Consider the following 25,028-nt stretch of genomic DNA (forward strand, 5'->3'; position numbering starts at 1 on the left):
AAGTACTCCAGCACAAATGTTTCCTATACAAATAAATTACATTAGGAAGATTTCCACATAATGAACCTTAATATAATTTATAGGCAAGTTTCCTAGGTCTTATGTTTTTATGAATTATCTAACAAAAATAAAATACATTTTTATCTACAAGTAGGAATCTGTGTAAGCGGAGGGCTGACTTAAGTTATACACAGACTTTTGACCACAAGAGTGTTCAGTACCCCAACCCCCAACTGTTCAAGGGTCAACTATACAAACATTCCAGAAAGTGGGTGATTATCCAATTCTGTGATTATCTCATTCCCAGAGCACACACCTGGCAATAATTTGGAAAGTTAGACCACAAAAACAACTGTTTCTTTTGTTTTGTGGAAAGTAATATCAAATTTCATTTTAAAGGATTCCCTTAAATTTTCAGTCTTTAAATATATGCTTCCCTGTCTTTTCTCTATTATCTCTCTCTTTTTTTTAAAAAAAGGGATATTAGGTAATTCTTTTAAACTTCCTCCCTTCCCCAAATATATTTTAAAGTACATACCTCCACGTGATACCGAAGGTTGGTCTAGGAGAAGGATACGGCCATATATCCAAGGCAGGTTTAGCATTATAATTAAAATAAGGGACTTCTCGGATTCCTCCTTTCCTGGCCAACTTTTTTAAGTCATCATTAGGCAAAACAAATATGCTCTTTTTGCTGCTCTTGGTGAGAAACTTTCTATAGGATGGTAGAGCTGTACCTGAACGAGTCTTCTTGGGTCTTGAAAATTTCATGAGTTTCACTTTGTCTCTTGTGGAATATTCTTTGCTCACAGTCATAGATGTTACCAGAGTGCCTCCTGCGGTGGTCAGTGAGTCAGTCACTGTTGTGGTGACCACCGTTTTGCTCTGCTCCTTCACAGAGATGATGTCCACACTGCTGCCTGGGGAAGGTGTGGAAAGCTTTGTTACTGTTGTAGTCGTGGTTGTGACAGTAGATTTGGCACAATTTTCTGTGGAAGAGACCAAAGTTTGCTTATCACCTTTTGCGACTTTGATTACAGTTTTTGACTCTGTGGCCACTGTGGATGTCATGGTGGTGACTTCTGTGATGACTGTTTTTCTTTTCAAGTCTCCATTGACATTTTCATCTTTGTTGGTGGGCAGACCATTTTCATCAATAAAATCATTACTGAGATTAGATTCCTCTCCAGAAGTAATAGGTGATGGAGAAACTTTCTTAACTTCTGAGGTTTCAATTTCCATATCTTCCACCTGATTCACTGCACTGCTTTCTGGGGGTGGTGTGGTAGTTTGTGCTCTCTCACTCTCTCTGGCTAAGGGCAGGGTCTCTAGGCCATCGTGGTAGTCACGTTCAGAATCTGAAGATCTCAGTGAACATGATTTTGTTTCCAAGTTGTTTTTTTCATTAAAATCTTCCATGATGACATCACCATTCATAAATGGTTTTACAGATTCTTTAACAGTCAGAGATTTAATATCATTTTCAGGAATTACTTTATTTATATTATTAACCTTTGGTTCGACGTCACCACTTACTACTTTACTCTCAGAGATTTCTTTCAAGCATTCACCTTTCAAATATACTTTAGGTTTATTATCTTTTCCATTTATTTGAAAGGTACTTGCTTTCTGTCCTTTCTTTTCAGACTCTTGATTTTCATTGTTCTTTTTGTCAGAGCTACTTTTTAGATTTATTTGATCAATACATTTATTAACTGGTCTCTCCTCCAATTTTTGTTCTTGACTTGTTTTTTTACCATTTGTTTCCATTATCTTACCCTGAAGCCTGTCATCACATTTTCCAGTGGACTTATCTGAAACAAACTCACATTTCAATGGTTCCGTGCCTTCAATACCTTGTTCTTGAGTTATAAACTGCTCAGAAACACTGTCATTGCTATTCTGAACAATCATATCTTCTTCACTGTCTTGAATAGATATAGTATCAGAACTATTTTCCAAAGTGCTGTTATATTCAAAGTGACATCCCAATTTTCCTTCAAAGTCTATTGCTTTTGACAGAGATGAGATATCTCTGTCAGTACTTTTAGATACTGATGGAAATAAAGGGCTCTGGGAAGGAGAAACAATGGTGTTATTATTCTGCTGTGTGAGTGGTTTTTTGTTTTTAGAAGTCAAAGTACCAATTTCATCTGTACTGGCTAATTTAAAGTCATCAATGAGAAAATCACTTCCTTTTGTTTTAATCTTACTGGGTTCCAAGCCTTTACTGCCTGGTTCCGAGAGCCTCTCATCTATGTCATTTCCAACAGAATTTTGTTTCTGACAGTCTGTCTCTGGGCTCTGAATGGAGACGTCCTCTAATATTTGATCTTTTGGATAAAGTTTACTTGTGGTATGATCAGGATCACTGATTCCCAGAACTGAGGAATCACTTTCTGAGCATTCCTGAATAAAGTCTTCAGATTTATCATTACTTGCATTAGAATTTTGTTCTTGTCTAAGCACGCCTCTTTGACACCCTTCTTTTGCTTTTGTTATTACTGGTGACTCAGAGAGACTTTTCAAAGAACTTGTAGAGGTCTTTCCTGCACCCTTAATTCCACCCTCCAACTTCATTTTTTCAAGTCGCTGTTTTTCTTCCAGTGTAAACTGTTTAATTCTCCTTTCAAGAAGTCCATCTAGTTTGGATGACTTAATTTTCTTTTTATAACTAGTCCTTAGATGAAAACCCTCACTGACATTGACCACATCTACTTGAGAACTTTCCTGACAGTTTATAGGTGACTCTGTTTTCACATCATCATCTATTTCCATTGGCTCTTCCTTAAAGGATCTATCATTGTCAGAATCTAAGTCTTCTTTTATATCTGTAAAACAAAGACAAGTATACAAGTGATATTTTTACTCTTAAAACTACAATTCACGATAGTATTTTTATTTTCTAATATATGATTAAAATAGGTTAACAGACAGGGCTAAATGTTATAAAAGGTTAAAAAATCAATATATTCCAAATATTTAAACATTCTAATTCTTAGTATCTAAAAATGGTGGACTACTACAATGTAAAATTACTTGCTATATGATAGCTACTGCATACACAGTACCTTCAATTAAGATCCTATGTAGAATATCTTATAGTTAAAAAATATCTTGTTTGGCCAGTGTGGCTCAGTGGTTGAACATCCACCTATGAACCAGGTCAGGGCACATGCCTGGGTTGCAGGCTCGATCCCAAGTGTGGGGATGTAGGAGGCACCCGATCAATGATTCTCTCTCACCACTGATGTTTCTCTCTCTCTCCCTCTCCCTTCCTTCTGAAATCAATAAAAATATATTTTTTAAAAATGTATCTTGCCCTAACTGGTTTGGCTCAGTGGGTAGAGCATCGGCCTGCGGATTGAAAGGTCCCAGGTTCGATTCCAGTCAAGGGCATGTACCTTGGTTGCGGGCACATCCCCAGTGGGAGGTGTGCAGGAGGCAGCTGATTGATGCTTCTCTTTCATCGATGTTTCTAACTCTCTATCCCTCTCCCTTCCTCTCTGTAAAAAATCAATAAAATATATTTAAAATGTATCTTAAGGCTCATGCATTATCTCGCTTATCTTTTAAAAAACAACTTTTCACAAAACACAATATAAGCTCCTCAAAACATTTAATGTAGAATTATCTCATGATCCAGCAATAACACATAAGTCCATATAAGAACTTATACACAAATGTTCATATCAGCATTATTCATAATAGCCCCAAAGTAAAAAGGACACAAATGTCCATCAACTGATGAATGAATAAACAAAATGTGGCATATCCATATAATCGAGTATTATTCAAAAATTTTTTTAAATGAAGAACTATTGATACATGCTACACCATGGATGAACCTTGAAAACATTATGTTAAGTGAAAGAGGCCAGTAACAAATACCATATATTACATTATTCCATTTATATGGAATGTAAAGATATGCAAATCCATAGAGACAAAAAGTAAATTACTGGGCTGGGGAGGGGGACAAAGGGAGGATTGGGAATGCTAATGGATATGGGTTTCTTTTTGGGGTCAAGAAGATGTTCTAAAATTGATGGTGGTGATAGCCGAACAACTCTGTGAAATACTAAAAACCACTAAATTGTACACTTTAAATGAGTGAATTACAAGGTATAGGATTGTTTCAATTATGCTATTATCAAAAAGAGACAATGCAGTACCTTTCCTGCTGTGCGAATTAGATATAGTGCATTTTTATCACCCCTAGGCTGACCTTCACAATGGACTCTCCTTACCTTGGTCCTTCTCAGTAATCTTTGAAATGTCCATTTCACTTTGGTCTGCTCCTCTTGCTGCACCTGAATCTTTTACCTCGTCTTTCTCAGAATCAGGCTCTGTTTTTATTTTTTTTGGACTTCGTGGGCTTTTTCTTCTATCTGATTCATCCATATTTTCATCCATATTAGTTTTGGCTGAAAAGAACCAAGTATATATTAACTACAAATACTTTGATTATTAGCAATTTAATATATATAACTGAGTGGAAATTATCAAGTACTTTCCAGCAATATACTTCATTATTTTAAATTAAAAAAAAAAAGTTGACCCAGACAAGAAAAAAAGCTAAAGGAGCTCATCACCACCAAATCAGAAATGTTAAAGGGTTTTCTCTAAGGGAAAAAAAGGTAAGAAATATGCACAATAAAATGGCAATAAATACATATCTATCAACAACTTGAATCTAAAAATCAAACTAAGCAAACAAGCAGAACAGAAACAGACTCAGAAATATAGAGAACATTCTGATTGTTGCCAGATGTGGGGGGTAGGGGGGTAGGGGGTGGGGTGGTTGGGAAAATGGGTGAAAAAGGTGAAAGGATTAAGAAATACAAATAGGTTGTTACAGAATAGTTATGGGGATGTAAAGTACAGCATAGGGAATATAGTCAATACTATTGTAATAGCTATGTATGGTATCAGATGTGTGCAAGATTTACTGGGATAATCACTTAGTGAGTTATGTAAAGTCTAATCACTGGGGTGTATACCTCAAATTATATAATAATGTATGTCAAATGTAATTTAAAAATGATTTAAAAATTGAAAAAAATGATTTAAAAATAGGGGGAAAAACAACAAAAACTGACCAAATTAACTAAGTTGTTAGATAATCCCAGGAGGTGTTTAGGGAAGAGAGTAGGAGAGTCTGGGGTGCTGTCATGGTCAGTGTCTCTGAGAATGTGCAGTCCATGAAAACCAACCCAGATGTATGTCTATGAGTCGTTTTCTGTATGTTTATTATTCTTCAATAAAGTGTGTTTGTTTTTTTAAGTTGAAGATCCTATATATACTTTCTTATATATTCCAGTGACCTAAAGCATAAAAGGAATGACTTCATTTTATTTATTTATTTTTTAAATATATTTTATTGATTTTTTACAGAGAGGAAGGGAGAGAGATAGAGAGTTAGAAACATCGATGAGAGAGAAACATCGATCAGCTGCCTCCTGCACATCCCCTACTGGGGATATGCCCGCAACCCAGGTACATGCCCTTGACCGGAATCGAACCTGGGACCTTTCAGTCCGCAGGCCGACGCTCTATCCACTGAGCCAAACCGGTTTCGGCATGACTTCATTTTATATGTGCTTTAGAAGCCTTCACAAATGAGACTATTTCAGCCTGTTCATTGACTCCAGAAAGTTTGCATAGTGGTTTTCCACAGACAATGTGTTACAAAACCATATTAAAATTGGATAAATTTTCTGATCCCCTAGAACAGTGGTCGGCAAACTGCAGCTCGAGAGCCACATGTGGCTCTTTGGTCCCTTGAGTGTGGCTCTTCTACAAAATACTATGTGAGGGCGTGCAGTGCAATTAAAACTTCGTGGCCCATGCGCAGAAGTCAGTATTTTGTGGAAGAGCCAGACTCAAGGGGCCAAAGAACCGCATATGGCTTGCGAGCCGCAGTTTGCCGACCACTGCCCTGGGGGGGAAAAAGTACATACACAAACTTTTGTAATTAATTTCAATGGATTCTTGGATAAACTTGAAGTTTATCCATTGACTCCAAGTGAAGAATACTTAATTCTGCATCACAGAATTAAGAGAAATATCCAAATGCAATGTGTGGCCTTGTTTGGACCCGATTTACTGCCAAGAGTAAAAAGGCATCTTTCAGACAATTGGGGCAATGGCAGTATGAGCTGAGAATCCATTGTTAATTTGCTGAATGTGATAATGGCATGTGGCCATGAAAAAAATCCATTTTAGTTAGAGATACATACTGAACAAATTTGGTGAGTAACATAATTTTGGGAATTTGCAGGAAAAAAGTGGGCAGTGACAACTGGAGAGTGTTAGAATTTGATAATTATTGAAGTTGAAGGATGGTTACATGGGAGTTCGTTATTCTATTCTCTTTTCTTCTGTGTAGTTTCAAATTTTCCATAAGAAATAAAAAAGAAACCCACAAAACAGAACTATTGTCTGGGTGAACATTCTTAAATCTTAGAGAGGCATTTTCTACCTTTTATTTTCTTTTTCACTTGAACTAAAATATCTCAAGGACGTGGCAAGATGTACCTATTTTTTATTTAAATAAATGAATCCTTCCAGAAAGGTTTGAACGAGGATAGGAAAAAGAATGCAAAAAACACAGTCAGTACCTGTCACAATAGCAGCATAGTGGTAAAAGAAGAAAAGCATCATACAAAAGGATGACGGGATGTGTCTGGACCCCACAGGTAACAAAAGAATAAAAAAAACCTAAACTGATACCCTTCTTTTTCAATGCTTCTTCAGTTATTGCAGAATTGCTGGGAAACATTTTTCCAATGGTTTCAAGTTGCTCAAAAAGAGTTTTATATGACAATGGTAATCCTGATATTTAAAACGAATAACTATAAAATACTTGGCCTATTAAAATCTTCTTGACATAAACATTAATATACACCCATTACTAAAGCTGATAAATTAATGTGCAAAGCAAATGCACACAATCTGAGTTAGAATACAGTAACATTAGAGTTAAGAAACACACAGCAGCCAAACAACACATCTGTGCCTCTATCACATGATCAAATTAGATTAGCCATTATAGGGAGCAACAGTTCTGAGATTATAAACAGTATAATCTATATTGATTTATATAAATAGTACAAACATATATTATTGCCTTCTCTGTGGTTCCTAGTATGTAGTTAAGCTAAGCTAACAATATGTACTGCTGCTTTTCCCCCTGCTAACACCTGGAATGAAAGGCTCAAACGATGCTAGAAGACTAACTTGGTACCTGACTGTTAAGGCTCAGCATTTGGACAATGGAAAATCCTATGTTAAGAAAGTGGATATAAAAAAAATTTGCAAAAGCCTAAATATTTTGCATATTGATAATCAGAACTTTATTTCAAGGTTAAACCAGGTCAGACAAAGTAAGACAAAAGCTCTCTAGAATTTTGAGTGTTATATGGGTAACTAGTGCAACAATATGGTGCTAAAAAAATGTAATGGGCATTATCATGGACATTTAGCCTGAATATAATCTATATCTACACTAATAAAAGACAAAGACACTAATTGACTGTACCTTCACTATGCCCACCAGCCAATCAGAGCGACTATATGCAAATTAACCAAACCAAGGTGGTGGTTAATTTGCATATACCGGCTGGGAGCGAAGACTGAAAACAATGTGGAAGCGAAGCACTGCAGAAGGGAGCTAAGTAGAGGCAGCGGAGACAGGAACGGAGTCAAGGCTGCAGAGGCAGGAGGCGGGAGGGAAACCAGCCGGGTGGCCGGGCAGGAGCGAAGCCCACGGGTTTCGCTCACTTCTCTGCTTCACTCCAGCCGCAGGAAGCCCTATTCTTGCAGGAATCTTCCTGCAACGGGCCTCTAGTATATATATAAAAGCCTAAGCGACCGTTAAGACCAGACAACTAGACTAGCAGGTAGCTATGATGCACACTGACCACCAGGGGGCAGATGCTCAATGCAGGAGCTGCCCCCTGGTGGTCAATGTGCTCCCATAGCCAACCTCCCACAGCCAGCCAACCTCCCGAGGTTCCTCCCCCTGGACAGCTAGATTGGCCCTGATGGTAGGCCAGGCCAAGGGACCCCACCCATGCACGAATTCGTGCACCGGGCCTCTAGTCAGGTAATAATAGACTGGTAATAAAATAGAAAAATTCACTGAGAATGTGCAAGACTCTTCTAGTTTCCATAAAATAAATTCCATTGGGCCTTATAAAATACATTAGTTTTCTATTAAAAGGTAATCTCATAACTTCCCTAAATTTCAAAAATCTACCAGTCCAGTTTTCAAAACAACCATTCACAAAAAAAAGCCAAATCAATTAGCTAGATATGTGCATAGTACCTGACACTTATACCATAGACTTCACAGGAAAGAACACATCACACCATAAATCAGCAAATTATACAGCACAGTGAAGAGAACTGCTTTTGAAAATCACTTAATTAACAGAGAGAGACTGCATGGTAGAGTGCAAAAAGGGCAAAGGAAGCCAAGAGATATGGATTCCAGCCATATCACTCTTGATCTAGTATGAACTTCAGTATTTCACTTAACATCTTCATGAAATAATCTTGTGTAATATGAATTTCAATATATAAGGTTTCTTTTTTAGAAAAATATATTTTTATTGATTTCAGAGAGGAAGGGAGAGGAAGAGAGAGATAAGAAACATCAATGATGAGAGAGAATCATTGATCGACTGCTTCCTGCATGCCCTCCACTTGGGATTGAGCATGAAATCTGGGAATGTGCCCTGACTGGAATCAAACCATGACCTCTTACTTCATAGGTCGGTGCTCAACCACTGAGCCACACCGGCTGGGCTCAATATATAAGGTTTCTTAAAAGGACAGTTCACCTCTATAGTTCTATGATTCTAAAGTCATTACCCAGTAGCATAAATTGAGTTAATCCCTCATTTAAGTGACAGTGTTATGGAAATCTCTATCACTTCCTTTCTAGTTTTGTCATGTGCTGTAATGCTGAGGTTACCAAATGTATATTCCTCAAGGAGTCAAGTAGTACTGAATTTAAGATTTCAGAAAAAACAATTAGGTGGCTGAGGCCTTTTGTCTTTTCTTTTTTTTAAAATAATACAAATTCTAGTCCATCATCTCTCATTAACTGAAATCCTAGGTATCAAAATCCTTTGAATAAAGGTAATCTTAAAACTTATCAAGTTTTTAATAAGCTACATTAGTAATTTTGAACATTATATTAAAAATTTCAGAAAAAGTATTATCTATATATATAAAGCCACGCGACTGGAACGCCAAAATGACCGGAACAACTGGTCACTATGATGGACCCCGCGGTGGCCAACCAGCCCAATCGGGGTCCTGATCAGCACCCCCAACCTCCCGCGCTACCGGCCCAGCCTGATTGGCCCCCAACCACAGGGGCAGTGCCACTCAGCCAGAAGCCAGGCTCACGGCTGGCAAGCACAGCGGCCGTGGTGGGAGCCTCTTCCACCTTCATGGCAGCGCTAAGGAGCAGCGAGCTGAGCAGTAAGGAGCGAGGGGTCCCGAAATGTGAGAAGGCACAGGCCAGGCTGAGGAGACTGCCCCCATCTCCCCGCCCTCCCCCCGCAACCCCAGTGTATGAATTTCGTGCACTGAGCCTCTAAAGAAAGTACTATAAATCTATAAGAAATAAATATGAAGGAAAAATACTTCAATTACTTACTTCCTTCAAATGACTTTCTGTAATTCACATTAGTATTGCCTGGCAATTTAGGAACAAACCTATAGACGTGAGTTTTACTAATCCAGCTCCAACCACCATATCCTGTTACTCTGTATTCCTCTCCTTTTTGTTTCCAAACCTGTTGTAAACAAAAAACATTCCGGTTAAACAAGAAAGAGAATGCTTATAAAGCGCATGTGTGGCTCTATACATTTTTACCAAACAAAATCAACAGGCAGACAAATTAATTAAATTTATCAATCAATTTTATTTTCAGCAAAAATCAAAGATTTATGAAAAAACCCTAATTTTTCTTTCTGATATAAAAAATGTAACACAATTTTACAATGTGATGACAATTTCAAAAAATTGGCCTAATAACTCACCTATATTCTACTAAGATAAATCTATGCTTATAAAATTGCCAGAAAGATTACTTCATTCCAACTTTATGAAAAGATTATCAAAAGTAAAACAAACTATCAAGTACTCAAAGTTGTAGAATAAAAGTCTCAGAAATGGCGAACACTGTTTTAAAAATTGTTAAGAAAGCCGAAACCGGTTTGGCTCAGTGGATAGAGCGTCGGCCTGCGGACTGAAGGGTCCCGGGTTCGATTCCGATCAAGGGCATGTACCTGGGTTGCGGGCACATCCCCGGTGGGGGATGTGAAGGAGGCGGCTGGTCGATGTTTCTCTCTCATCGATGTTTCTGACTCTCTCTCTCCCTTCCTCTCTGTAAAAAATCAATAAAAAATATATAAAAAAAAATTGTTAAGAAAAATTACCTGATGTTTAACTGGAAATGTATATTTCACCCACGTAGCTTGTTGCATCGTTTCTTCCTCTTCTTGTTTCTTCTCCTTTTTTTTGACTTTCTCTTTTTCTTCTCTTTCAATTGATGTCATCCTGTGTAACCTAAGAATATAAGAATACAAAGATAGGATTACATATAACTTAGAAAAACAATGTAAAAATTAAGTGCTGAAATATTAGGAAGACAAAAACAAATAATGGTTAGATGTAATCCACAACCCAGACAACCCCAACACAGAAAAATAAGCAGATGCACAATTCCATAATAGGAAAAATCAAATAGTAAAGAGGCAAAAACAAGACATGCCATGTTCCCCTTAAGTAATACTCATTTATAACTGATTACTAAAATATTTCATGCATACACCAATAGTTACACAAAAGAGGTATTGTATTACAAACACAACTACCTTGTTTTTAATCAATAAATAACTGCACTACGAGATTTTTCCTTCCCGGAAGATACAGATCTTTTAAAGAATATACCACTGCATGAATATACTATAATTTATTAATCCAGTTGCCTATTAAAAAGAATACTTTATTTCTTTCTCCCCAAATAAGACCAACAAATCCAAAAACTTTTATTTTCAACCAATATTTCTGATTCCATCTAGCACTGTGCATTTTAAAGCCTTCACATGGTCCACTAACATAGAATTCAGGCTTTCTACATCCACAGAGAAAGAGGCCCACATGTCTCCTGCTTCTGGGCCAGGGAAGGGCACGAATTAGGCATCATTAGGTATAGGACATAAGCCACACTTTTTTTTCAGGCCAGACAACAGGTATCACTGCATTCAGCAGGAAGGGGATGGGCAAGCCTGTGGTGAAACTCTACATTAAGGTGTTTTAGACGAGCAGTCGCCAACCGGAGGTCCGCAGACCACTGGTGGTCCGTGAGGTCCGAAAGGTTGGCGATCGCTGTTTTAGACTATATGTGCATGAATGGAACTATTTCCTACAAGCAGGAACATTAACCAAGACCTACAGAGAGAAGTTCCTGTCTTTCTGAGAGCTCCAGTGGTAGAATTGTTTGCATCATCCTCTACCCAGCTGTAGCCTATTTCCCATGCACATCCATGTGGCATGAACAGAGATCTTTTGTCAGTGTGCAGGGAGGGAGGTGCTAATAAGCTGTGAAAGAAGATTTAATTATTTTTATCTCCATTCCTAAACCAAAAACTCCCTACCTATCTTTAGGACCCCAGAATCTAGCCTCCCTGAGACTGACAGAACTTATGCTAATAAACTGCACACAACTAGTAAAGCAAACATCCTTCTTCTCTCACAGCTGATGAGAGGAGAGGAAAGGGAATGGATTCTCATTGGGACTAACTCACTGAGTCAAATACCATCAATTTACTATCAACCACTCTTGGAACCAGGGAGTGGGGCAAGCTCTGTAAGGCAGAGAGCCTCAGCCCACCAGAGTAAAGAGGGAGTGACTGAGGACCATGTAGTATCTCTCAACAGTTTCTGTGGGCTCAGCTTTAAACGCCTCTGCAAAGTCAGGTCCAGCACTGTAACTGTCCGTCTTCACTTTCACTGACAGTGGCCAGGGACGGCGCACTGTGTGGGGAGAGTAGCAGTGCAGTGACACTCTAGGGCAGTGGTTCTCAACCTGTGGGTCACAACCCCTTTGGGGTCAAACAACTGTTTCACAGGGGTCGCCTAAGACCATTGGAAAACACATATATAATTACATATTGTTTTTGTGATTAATCACTATGCTTTAATTATGTTCAATTTGTAACAATGAAATTGGGGGTCACCACAACATGAGGAACTGTATTAAAGGGTTGCTGCATTAGGAAGGTTGAGAACCGCTGCTCTAGGGGCTCATGGCCGAGCTGGACTTTTGGCTTGTACTCTAGTGTTCACAGGAAACAGATCCATCTTCATCAAAGGCTTAACTTTGGCAGGGAAGCCAGGCCTATGAGGTGATATTGGAGCTCATCTGTGAAGTTAGCTAAGCCAGAGTAAATTCTAGGGTTCTCACTGCCACCAAAACAACCCTCAGGAGAAAAAGCAGCAACAAAGGAGCTCCAAAGGAGTTCAATTCCTCTTGGCTGGGCAGAAAGCTTGGCTACTGCTGCCCGCCTGGAGGCCCCAGGAAGGAAGCTCTATCAGGCCGGACTGCACAACTCCACCTGCTGCTCTACATTAGTGGGTGCACTGGTAGTAGATGTTCCTTCTACATGACCCGGTTCAACTGAAAGCTGGACCAGGAATATGGACTGAGCTTCAACTCCACTCCCAATCTACATGTGGTGCCCAGGGGTTTTTTGTCCAGTGAGTGTTTGCTATGACAACCAAAGCTACAATAAGCAATGCTTTCTGGCAGTTTTGGCTAACTTGGGGAGTATCCTCCACTGTCCCCCAGTGCTGGGATGACTAAGTCCAAAGGTTCATGCACTTAAAATGCTGACAGTGCCAAACTGCTCTTCAGAACTGTACACTTTACAGTGCCATCAATTATAAAGCCACTCTGCTTCCCATACCTTCACTCAAGTTAGTACCAAACTTCTAAATTAGCCCAATTGAGATAAGAAATACTATCCCATTGTTTTTATTTACATTTCTTTAATTATAAGAGAAGTAACCTTTTTTTATACATTTCTACTGGCCTTTCGTATTTATTTTCTGCATAATGCCTGTTCAAATCCTTTGTCTTGTCTGCACTGGACTATTAGTCCTTTTCATTTATAAAAATGTCTTTGTCAATTAAGGAAATTTTCCATTTGTAGTGCAAATATTTTTCCTCAGTTTGTCATGTCTTTTGAGTTTGATTACATTATTATTTTCCACTCAGAATTTTAAATACATATATCCACTCTTTTCCTCTATGGCATCTGGGTTTTAAATCTGTTTAAAAAGAAAGTATCACAACAAAAACATAAATTAATTCGTGGTTTCTTATTGAAGTTTTGTTTTTTTTGTTATTCAGTTTTGGTGTGTTTTTTTTTAATCTTCATTTATCTGAAAGTGTTTGCTGAGGCAGAGATTGAGCTGATATTTTGTGCAAACATGCCCTGCCCTCTTTCTTTCTCTAGCATTCAATGTTATCATAGCCAGATTCCCACGTGTGCTTAGGTCTATTTCTGGATTCTCTGTTCAATTCCACTGCACTGCTTCCTCTGCAATACAAATTATTTTGATCATTGAAGCTTCAAAATATGTTAATAATAATAATACCAATCCCTTTTTTTATAATACCTACTTCCCTTTTCCTACACATTAATTTTTTCTAGATGAAATATTATCATTTTGGTGAAACTTCCCTGCACATGAAGAAAAATCCTATTTAATAACAATGCAAATAAATATTAATTTTTATAAATTACTACATAGCATCTTTAGAAAATATACACATCCAGGCATATATCTTTTTATTTACTCAAAGTATCCTTTTATATCTTTAATAAAATGATTTCTTTGCATGATCCTGAAGATATCTTGTTAAATTTATTCCTAGTTGAGGTTTCTTTTTTGTTCAGATCTTTTCTTTCATTATGATTTTTTTAAATATGTAAAATGTAACCAGGTTAAGAAACAGAACTTTATCAATAACCAATACATCTGAAGCTAGTGTGTCCCACCCCAGGTAGTCATTACCCTGGGTCTCTTTCATGGATTTACCACCTATGTATGTATCCCAAATAGTATCAAGTTAGCTTCTAAAAACTCCCTACCAGAATAAAACCTGCTACATGAGTGAAAGAGCAATACTGACACTGAGAAAAAAAGAACTTTTCTCTGGATCATAGTTTGCAAGAGCCTCTTCTGGTAAAATCCAAGGGCAAGTTCATGAGCAAGACCTGGAAGGCACTGGGCTCACCACACTCAGAGGCTCTGGCAGACTGTGTAAATAGGTACTGCAGGCAGGATCTGAAGAAGACTGCTCTACATTTCCTGTTTCTGGGCCTTCTGAGGATTCTGTGGTGTGAGCCGTAACAATTCTCAGTTCTCTCCCTTCTTGGGTACTTACCATTTGTACAGCTGCACTATTGCTTCCAGTTTTACTGGTGCTGCATTCTCTCTTGTTCCCCTTGTCCCTGTGGGTTTATGCTTTTAAAAAAATCCCTCTGCCATAGTTTTGGTGGAGCTCAGCAGGGGGCAAACTTAAGTACTTATTCAATTTGTTATTTTTAACTCAGGACTTCTACTGTATTTTCCACATGGTTACTGCTTATATACATAAAATCTATTGTTCAATATGGTGGCCATCTTACTTGATTTTCATATTGTTTCTGTTAGTTCTTTTAAGTATATAATTAGATCAACTGCATAATTGTGATAAACTGCCTTGGCTAATACTTTTTTTTTTTTTTTAAGAGAAAACCCCAGTAGAGGGTTTTTTTTTGTCTTTTTTTCTTTTTTTAAAATATATTTTATTGATTTTTTTACAGAGAGGAGGGGAGAGGGATAGTGAGTTAGAAACATCGATGAGAGAGAAACATCGATCAGCTGCCTCCTGCACACCCCCTACTGGGGATATGCCCGCAACCAAGGTACATGCCCTTGACTGGAATAGAACCTGGGACCCTTCAGTCCGCAGGCTGACGCTCTATCCACCGAGCCAAACCGGTTAGAGCTTGGCTAATACTTTTTAAGAAACGTTAAAAGACAGTAGTAATAGCTGACATATTTGTTTTGTGTCAGAGTATTAATGGGAATGCCTTAAAGAGTTTCACCAAAAACCATGATGGTTTGATTGAAATACATATTTATCAAAAAAAAAAAAAAAGACTATTCATCTCTTCCCATTCCCCAAGTATTTTTTAAAAAAGAATAATGAACTTGTTAATAAACAAATACATTTTTGGCATCTAATGAGATGATCTAAGTTTTCTTTCTTTGATGTATTAAAATAGCATGGTATTAATAATATCCTAAGAATGAACAAGTTTTCCATGCTGGGGGTAGTCGATTTAGCTATGGTTTAATTCTTTAAATTTACTCCTAAATGTATTTCCTAGTCTTAAGATTTCTTGAATGCACACGGTGTGCCATTAATTATTTATCAATGGTAAATATTACTAAAGATAGGACTACAATTTTCTATTTATCTATTCATCAGTTTCTATTTATCAAGTTTTATACTAACGGAAATGATAATCTACAAGATTTCCTTCTTTTTCTATTTTATGAATGAGTTTAAATAGAATTATCTGTTTATTGAAACTTGAATAACTTCCCTATGAAATCATCTGGTCCTGCCCATCTCCTGAGATAGTCTTTAAACTGAACCAGAAATCCTCTTCTTGACTCAGAAGAGTATAGCCTATGGCTTACTCAGTCCAGTGACTGAGGTCCATGGGGCTCCCCACCCCCCAACTCTTCTACCGAAAAGTAAGAGCCCTTTTCTCTGTGGATGCAGGAAGCCCGAGTACTGCAATAGTGAGCCCTGTGAAGGGTTAAGTCCCTAGTACCAGTGAGAGAATATGGGTTGGTTGGTATGTCCCATTTTCTATTCTCCCCTCTCACTCCTTTTCTGATAATCTTATCAGGGATTTATAAATTGTAATTGTATCTAAGGCATATTTGTTTTCTATTTCATGAAATATATACTATTTGATATTCCTTAATATTTCCTTTCTTTGGGTTGACGTCTTGAGACTTATACCTCGCTAATTAATTTTAGTTTTTCTTTTCCAATATAAATGTTGAAGGCTACCAATTTGCCCTGGGTACTCTTTTCCTCCCATACGCTACCTGGATGGAACCCAAAACCTTTTTAGTATAAGGGATGGTGCTCCAACCAACTAAGCCAGTGATGGCGAACCTGTGACACACGAACTCATTTTTTTGGTTGATTTTTCTTTGTTAAATGGCATTTACATATATAAAATAAATATCAAAAATATAAGTCTTTGTTTTACTATGGTTGCAAATATCAAAAAATTTCTATGTGTGACACAGCACCAGAGTTAAGTTAGGGTTTTTCAAAATGCTGACACACCAAGCTCAAAAGGTTCGCCATCACTGAGCTAAGCCATCCAGCCGGGGCTTCCCTGGGCACTCTTTAGTTATAGCCCCCAAATGTCAATATATGGAGTATTCTCATAAACTTTCCATTCAAAATGTTTTCTAGTTTTCATTATGATTTTTCTTTGACCACCTGGTATTAGAGATATCTTTCTTCATTTTCGAGCATAAACCCTTACATTGCTTTAACCTTTTACCACAAGTGTTCATATCTATAAACAACACTGTACCACTGTAATAGCATACATGCTTTTAAATTTTAGATAAATGGAATCATACTCCAAGTATTTTTTAGGAAAAGAGTTGTTTTCACTCTGTTGTACATTTATGAGATTCAATCTCACTGACACTTGTTCTACTTTGTTTTTCACTGCTATCTAGTAGACCATTACAGAACTGCACCACAATTTCAACATGCCTGATCCTGAGCATTTAAGGATTATCAGCACATGTTCACCACTACGAAGTGTTATAAAAATAAGGTTTGACTAAGGTATTTAGTTACGAGTAGAAGTTTTCAACTTTGTTTTTACCAAATTATTCTCAAAAATGCTTGTAGCAACCATTATATGAGTTGCTCTTTTATCAGCAATGTTGTAGACTTCTCCTTCTATTATGTCACATTTTTGCCAATACTCTTTCAATTTTTGACAATCTGAAGAATGTATAATAGGCCCTAGTTTTCTTTTGAAATCTTACTGTTGAAAGTAATGTTACATATGTCCTTTATTTTTGCCCCACTGACCCCTTCTAGTACACCCCCACCTCCCACCTTAGGCCTTCACCACACTATTATCTGCATCCAAGGGTTATGCATGTATGCATACAATTTCTTTGGTTGATCTCTTCCCACCCACCCACCCCAGCCTTCCCTCTGAGATTCAACGGTCTGTTCCATGCTTCTACGTCCCTGGATCTATTCCTAGTTATTATTATTTTATTTTATTATTTTATTTTATTACCTTTGCCAGGGCAACAACTACTTTTTTTTTTTCTTTTTTAATATATTTTATTGATTTTTTTTTTACAGAGAGGAAGGGAGAAGGATAGAGAGCCAGAAACATCGATGAGAGAGAAACATCGATCAGCTGCCTTCCGCACACCCTCTACTGGGGATGTGCCCACAACCAAGGTACATGCCCTTGACCGGAATCGAACCTGGGACCCTTGAGTCCACAGGCTGACGCTCTATCCACTGAGCCAAACCGGTTAGGGCCCTAGTTATTTTTAATTTTATTTTTAATTTTAGAGAGAGAAAAAGGAAGAAGGAGAGAGAAACATCCATCAACTGCCTCCCACACAACCGGGTATATGCCCTGACCGAGAATCAAACTAATTTCCTCACCTTTTATTGAATAGTTCACTCTTTCTAATGCTATTTCTATCATAAATGTATTTCTATATGGGGGTTGGACTCCTTCTGGACTGTTTACTCTGTACCACGGGTCTACTTGTTTATCTTTGCATCTATAACACAGTATTATAGCTACCAAATAAGTTTTGTTACCTGATAGGGCAAGTCCTACCTTATCTATTACTTTTCTATTACTGCCCCTTTCCATATAAATTTTCTAATCATCTTGTCAAATTCTACAGAAAGCTCAACAATAATTATCAATGTTATTGAAGTTAATTTATATATTAACATAAGGTAAACTGTCATTTTCAAGACACCGAGTCTTCCTATACATGAACATGAAATATATTTCCATTTATTTAGGTATTCTTTTTTCCTTTCATTTATTGATTTTTTTTTAGAGAGACAGAAGAAGGGAGGGAAGAAAAGAGGGAAGGGTGGAAGGGGAGAGAAAGAGAGACAGAGAGAGAGAGAGAGAAAGAGAGAGAGAATTGGTTTGTTGTTCTACTTCAGTGATGGCAAACCTATGACACACATGTCAGAGGTGACATGCGAACTCATTTTTTTGTTGATTTTTCTTTGTTAAATGGCATTTAAATATATAAAATAAATATCAAAAATATAAGTCTTTGTTTTACTATGGTTGCAAATATCAAAAAATTTCTACATGTGACACGGCACCCGAGTTAAGTTAGGGCTTTTCAAAATGCTGACACGCCGAGCTCAAAAGGTTTGCCATCACTGTTCTACTTATTGGTTAACTAGTGGCCTGGTGCACAAAAATTTGTGCACTGGGGGGGGGGGGGGCCCTCAGCCTGGTCTGTGCCCTCTCGCAGTCTGGGACCCTTCGGGACATAACGACCTGCTGGCTTAGGCCTGCTCCCGGGTGGCAGAGGGCAGGCCCAATCCCTAGGTGCAGCCCCTGGTTGGGCTTAGAGCAGGGCCAATTGGGGAGTTGAGGCGCCGCCCCGTCATGCACAGAGCAGGGTGGATAGGGAGGTTGTGGCCCCGCCCCCTGTCACACACAGAGCCACAGAGTGATCAGGTGGTTTGGGCGCTGATCCCGGTGCCGGGAGGCATATTACCCTTTTAGTATATAGAATAAAGGCCTGGTACATGGGTGGGGGCCGGCTGGTTTGCTCTGAAGGGTGTCCTGGATCAGGGTGGGGGTCCCCACTGGGGTGCCTGGCCAGCCTGGATGAGGGGATGATGGCTGTTTGCAGTTGGTCACACACCTTTCAGAATAGGGGTCCCCACTGGGGGGCCTGGCCAGTCTGGGTGAGGGGCTGAGGGCTGTTTTCAGGCTGGGACTGAAGCTCCCAACTGCTCCTTTTTTTCTTTTTTTTTTTTTATTCTGGGCCAGCTTTAGCTCTGAGGGTCCAGCTCTTAGGCCTCCGCTGCTGAAAGCAGGTATCTGGTTTGTTTCGGTTCTCGAAACTCTGTATCAACTCCAGCTCTGAGATCCCAGCCTGCTGAAAGCTGGTTTCTGGGTTTTGTTTAGTGTCTGTATTTGTTACAATGTTTGAAACTGCAGGCTCAGAGGCCTGCAGCGGCAGGCGGGGAACGTTGGAGTCCTCCGTCACTGAAGCAAGCAAGCCTCATGTTAGTTTCAAGCTGCCTGGCTGCCGGCCGCCATCTTGGCTGACAGTTAATTTGCATATTGCCCTGATTAGCCAATGGGAAGGGTAGCGGTCGTACGCCAATTACCATGTTTCTCTTTTATTAGTGTAGATTCCTGTCTGTGCCTTGACCAGGGATCAATCCTGTAACCTTGGCACATCAGGATGAGGCTCGAACCAACCCAGCCAGGGCTATTTAGGTATTCTGTACTATTTTTCAATAAAGACTACAATTTTCTCTTAGATTTAGATTGTTCTTAAAGCTTTGTTATTAAAAAAAAATAAATAAAAAAAATAAAGCTTTGTTATTGAATATCACAGTAAATATTTTCTAAATAAAATATTTAAATTCACAGATACTTTCTTAGAAGTCACCTAGAAGTAGCTGACCACTTCTAGTTTTGCCAGAAATGGAAGTCCTATTATTAACTTCTAATTTTCCTGAATCATGGTCTCTAATATTTTTAAAAATTCAGTGTCCTATTTTTATCTCACCTTGTCATATTAAAAAAGTTCATGCTACCAAGTTGTCACTAAGTAACCTGTTTAGAAGACTAGTTATAATGACAAACAGTAAGAAAAAAATACCTCAATTTTTTTTTACAAATCGAAATCCATCTTCATTAGAATGTTTAATAATCAGAAACAAATTTATAAAAGGCATGATTTAATAATTCCAAAGAGTTATGTTTGAGTATTGGGAGTTTTATTTAGCAACATTTGGATTAGCTTTAGTTCTCAATGAAGTGTTCTCTGCCATCAGAGAGGTGGCTGCCTGGTCCATTAAAACAAGTTTCAGGACAATCACTGAATTGGAGAACGTTGGACAGAATGGTTTGGCGCAAGTCTAGAGTTAAATGCAAGAAGGAACAACAGAAATAGAGTATTGCCTCTGACTCTTTCCTGGCTTTACCCTGATAAAAGAAAGCCATAGGAGTAGAATAAAGGTGTGCCACCCATTTAGCCTCCTCTCCAGGGGTGCAGGCTGTAGCACCTTAGCTTCACCCGTTTTTGTTATCCTAGGAAGAATTAAGTCCATTCTATTTGTGGAAGCCTCTACTGGTAGCAGCAGTTATAGCCAAAATAGGAGGAAGAAAAGAGAAAGTATCCATAAGATTTATATGGGAAAACTGACAGCAACCCTTAGCCAATGAAAAATGTTTAGTAGGTATACATGAACTTTTCTTAAAAAAACTTTTCATTATAAAATAAAACAGATGTTGAAAGCAACACAAACCTATATTCATATTTTAAAAATGGCAGTGTTATAACTTTGGAGTGGGTCCTGTAGGTAGAACGATTTTTATTTTTCACACGGAATAATAATGTACATTTTTACCATAAGCTTGTATTAGTTTTACTGTAGTAACTTTTGTGTGTGTGTGTGTGTGTGTGTGTGTGTGCGCGCGCGCGAATGCAGTCCCCCACTCCCACAAATTATGCAGTCGAGTTTCCCACATTTGGGGAAATTACAGGGGTCGGCACATCTGGAGTGCAATGGATAAGCCTTGCCCTGGGAAAACCGCCTTCGTGATCATGGTATCTCCCCTGCCACGTATGTGTAATAACTTCTTAAAGACTAACTAAAGTTAAAATAAATAAATAAATAATCCCTAGGGTGAAAAAGTAGATTCAAGGCACTAAATGTATCATTTTTTTTTTTTTTAACCATCTGAAGAAGTTACAGAGCTCTTGATCTACTTAGGAACTAACATGATCTTTGGCCAGACATTCAACTCTAAATAAATCAGATGCCTCGTACAGTACCTGAAACATTCTAGAATATTCAAAAAATCTGAATGCTCTTTCTATTCAATAAAGATGCTTTTTATAATAGAAAATATTTACTTCATATACTTGATGTATTTTAATCTTCATTACAATTCTATATCATAAATTAGAACTAATGTTTACTCATGTTTATGTTATTATACAGGAGAAAAATGAGGCCAAGAAGAATTAAGTCTTTAATATGCTCTTTTAAATACATTCATTTTCATCCTCAATAGACTAATCTTCCAAAAAGGAGCCTAACACACCATTCACAGGGCTCAGAATTCACTTACCTGGTGTGTCCTAAAGATTCCCGCCATATTGGTAGCATCACAACTGGTTTAACTGCACACTCCAAAATAGCTAAAGCCAGAGCAAATTCTCTGGGTTTGCTACACATCTGAACTGCCTTGATCCAATTTGCCCTATATTTCAGAAGGAAAAACAAACATTTCACTTCGTTGATCCTAAGTTATAAGCACAAGAGTTGTAATTTACGATACCTCCATCTTACAGGACATGTTTCTAGGCTAAGCAGGTATAAACTATACTGCTACTGGAATTTTCTATCTCATAGAATTATAAACTTTGACCATTGGAATGAATCCCAAAGGTCAATTAGTCCTCCAACTTCTTAAACCGTCTACAGTGTTCTGTTCTCCTTTGATCTCTACTTAATTCCAGGGATAAAGAGTCTGTTTTCCAGAAATCTCCCAAATCTCTACTGTTGGCTCAGTAACGTAGAAGTACACTCACATCCCTAAGGTCCTCAGTGTTTAGCTAACTAAACTGATTTCACTCAATTCACTGGTAATGACCATGTTAAGTACACACCTGCAATGATCATTTTGTAGTCACTATATTCACAGCAATAAATGAACCTTAGTTTCCTTTACCTGTGTGAAGCCCAATTGGGATGAAGAAAAGATGAAGGAATATTGTTTTCCAGTTGGGTGATGGTCAGTCTCAGAGTAGATACTGTAAGAACTTTGGACCCATGGACAGAACCATTCCATTTGAACTCTCCTGCTGGAGTCAGACAGAATTTGTGTGCAAGATGTCTTCTCTTATCATGGTCTTCTCTGTGCTGGTGCTTATTCAACGCAAATGAATTGGTGGAGTATTGATTGTGGTAGACACGATATTTCCCTTCTTGACCCAACTTAAAGTAATTGTTGATATTTCCTTTCATGACCACTTCCTTTTTGGTGCTCAAACGTGAAATTTCTCCTTGAGAGTTAACTACCAGTACCTGACAAAGAAAATAAAAAGACTCCATTGTTTATATCCAATATGCAAATTATCTTTCAATAATTTGTAAGTTAATCATTCCAAATACATCTTATGACTGAACTTCTGAAGTTTAAAAGTAAACTAACCTCTATTAAATGCCTATTATATGTCAGACATAATTATTTTCATGCATCTCAAATATACACACAAAACTACATGTGTAAATCATTCACCAAATCATTATTTCAAGCCTACAATATATAGGTTAAGGAAAAAGGAGGGCATTACATGTACTATTCCCCAAAAAATATATTCCTAAAAATATCTTTTCTTCTGCTCCTTTTATCAATTTCAGCTTTAGTAGAAGAGCCTGAGGATAATCTAAAATAATGTTTTCAAAGAGTTGATGCCAGTCCTCTTGTGAATTATGAAATCAATAGTGGGCCTTATTCAGCTTTTTAAAAAAATGAAATATAATACAACAGAAGAGAAAATAACAGAGTGCTTCCCACATAGTACTGCAAAATGCTCTTTCAGGACACTTTTGAGTGTACTGGGGGGCTATGAAAAATGTCTTACTGAGGGTCAGAGTAGAAAAAAAGTTTAAAAGCCAGTGTTTTAAATCAATTCCTATGTTACAAACAATGCATATCTACCCTGCAAATGATTCTCGACTGGGAGATACCACTGTAGTCATTACTCTGTCACCATGGCTAGCTTAGGGGCAGAAATACTGAGTCCTGGCTTCAATCTTTTCATTCACAATGAGAGCTGGGATGCTGTGGTGTTCTATGCACTGTACTCTACAATCAAGGAGTAAGTCCTATCTTTTTGCTGCAGGTTCACCTAAAATGATTCTAGCTAGAGCTGAGCATTAAATCATCTATAAACAGCCTACTCATTACTCTATGTGGAAAAAAGCATGGATCTCTTTAAAATTACATACAATAAAATAATCATAAACAAAATACACCACACATTGACAGCATTTCTTTGCATGGACTGAAATCCAGGGGCACAACTATACTTCTAAATGTAATACTTTAGTTCTGTTAGCCAAGACACTCTTGGAAGTGGAGAAAATAGAAGTCAAAAGAGGTTCTATAAACTTACTTCCACTATTTCTAAGGTACAGTAAATAAAATTATTTTTACATTCCAAAAATGTTTGTTTTAAACAGAAAGAACACACCTCTTTGCCCTCCTTAAATAACTTATTTGCTTCATGGGCTGCAGCTGCCACCTGTTGGCTCTTCAGCTGACTAAGCTTGCTGTCTGGATTCCGTAATCTCGTGATAATTCGAGTTGAACCGGATGCTCCTCGTCCACCTCCCGGAGACTCACTTATTTCCCCATTAGACTTTTCTGATTTGAAATCACCTGTTAACAAATGAAAAGTCAGAAGTAATTGCTAACAGTAAGTAAATTATATATACTACTACTTTATCTAAAACTCATACTTGGTGCACATCTAAGATCCAAAAAGTAAACAGAAAAAGTCCTTGAAGAGCCAAAGCAAATGTATTAATTCTTACAGGTTTTATTTAAAAGAAAGTTATGTCAGAACTTAACTGTGAGTCATTTATTATTTTACAGAAAATTCAAACATGCCAGGTTATCTGTTTCAAAGCTCATCTACTAGAAAACAGTAAGGACTGCTAGAAATTTATAAGTAACAAATATAACAACTCAAAATGCACAGTAATAAGATGTTGCCTTATATAATAAATGTGGATTTCTATATAAAAAGTAAAGGATACAATTAATTTTAGAAAGATTTCCAATGAAATTCTGCTTAAATACCTAATGGTTGAAAGCTTATAAATATAAAATGCCAAGTGAATTTTCTCCTAAAAAATCCATATAATTATCTGTATTCAAATAATTATACATGTGAACATTAACTAAATTAGTTTTTCTTAATATAATAAAGGCCTCTCACATTTTCATTGTGACTTAATTTTTAAGACAGGAATAATTTCTGCTTTCCCATGAATCTCACTTAGGCTGAAAATTCCTATACTGTCTGAAACGATTGTATCAGTATCCAATTTCCATTGGTCAGATAGTTGAACAAGATCTTTTTTTTTTTTTTAATTAAAAGCTTTATATAATTAAGACAGTATGGCATTGGCAAATGGAAAACTGAACAGAAAACTTACTATACTGTATAATATAAAGATGACATTCTAAGTAGAGAAAAAAAAGTTGGATTGGGAAAAGTGGCTTATCTATTTTGAAAAATACTAAAGTTAAAACAATTCAGTAAACATTTATTAATCTTATGTATTCAACACCCCTTTCCTTTGGGGATATGCTTTTCCCCCACCCACTACAATCATGAATCTGCCAGGACTGCAAATAAGTATCTTGCCCTATGTATGGAGTGAGCAAACTCATCCAGCTTAGCCAGAGAGAGCCTATCAATGGTTGGCCACAGTGATCGCCCCAGAATGGGTTATGTGGTCCAAGTCATTCAGCAAATTATTCCAATTTTGAAAATCTTAAGAATGAGAAATAGTATTGCTGTAGAAAAGTTGGAGATGGAGAAAGGACATTAATGAGCA

At 37.6% G+C, this 25,028-nt stretch overlaps 1 protein-coding gene and 1 non-coding gene across 18 annotated transcripts in view; both read right to left on the minus strand.

Moving 5' to 3' along the window:
- BPTF (bromodomain PHD finger transcription factor) overlaps window positions 1-25,028 on the minus strand; it is a 117,525-nt gene that overhangs the window by 45,918 nt on the left and 46,579 nt on the right. For all 17 annotated transcript variants that reach the window (XM_059670016.1, XM_059670023.1, XM_059670020.1 and 14 more), the window contains 7 exons: window positions 23,654-23,841; window positions 22,126-22,481; window positions 21,523-21,654; window positions 10,462-10,591; window positions 9,677-9,815; window positions 4,251-4,427; window positions 539-2,831 (listed from right to left, as the gene is read on the minus strand). In XM_059670016.1, the coding sequence (XP_059525999.1) occupies window positions 539-2,831; window positions 4,251-4,427; window positions 9,677-9,815; window positions 10,462-10,591; window positions 21,523-21,654; window positions 22,126-22,481; window positions 23,654-23,841 (3,415 nt within the window). The remainder of the gene's footprint in view (window positions 1-538; window positions 2,832-4,250; window positions 4,428-9,676; window positions 9,816-10,461; window positions 10,592-21,522; window positions 21,655-22,125; window positions 22,482-23,653; window positions 23,842-25,028) is intronic.
- Window positions 20,856-21,019, minus strand: LOC132219459 (U1 spliceosomal RNA). The gene has a single exon (XR_009449466.1). It is a non-coding gene; the product is annotated as a U1 spliceosomal RNA (small nuclear RNA).

The sequence above is a fragment of the Myotis daubentonii genome, chromosome 16 (assembly GCF_963259705.1).
Source record: "Myotis daubentonii chromosome 16, mMyoDau2.1, whole genome shotgun sequence".
In the NCBI taxonomy this organism is placed as follows: Eukaryota; Metazoa; Chordata; class Mammalia; order Chiroptera; family Vespertilionidae; genus Myotis; species Myotis daubentonii.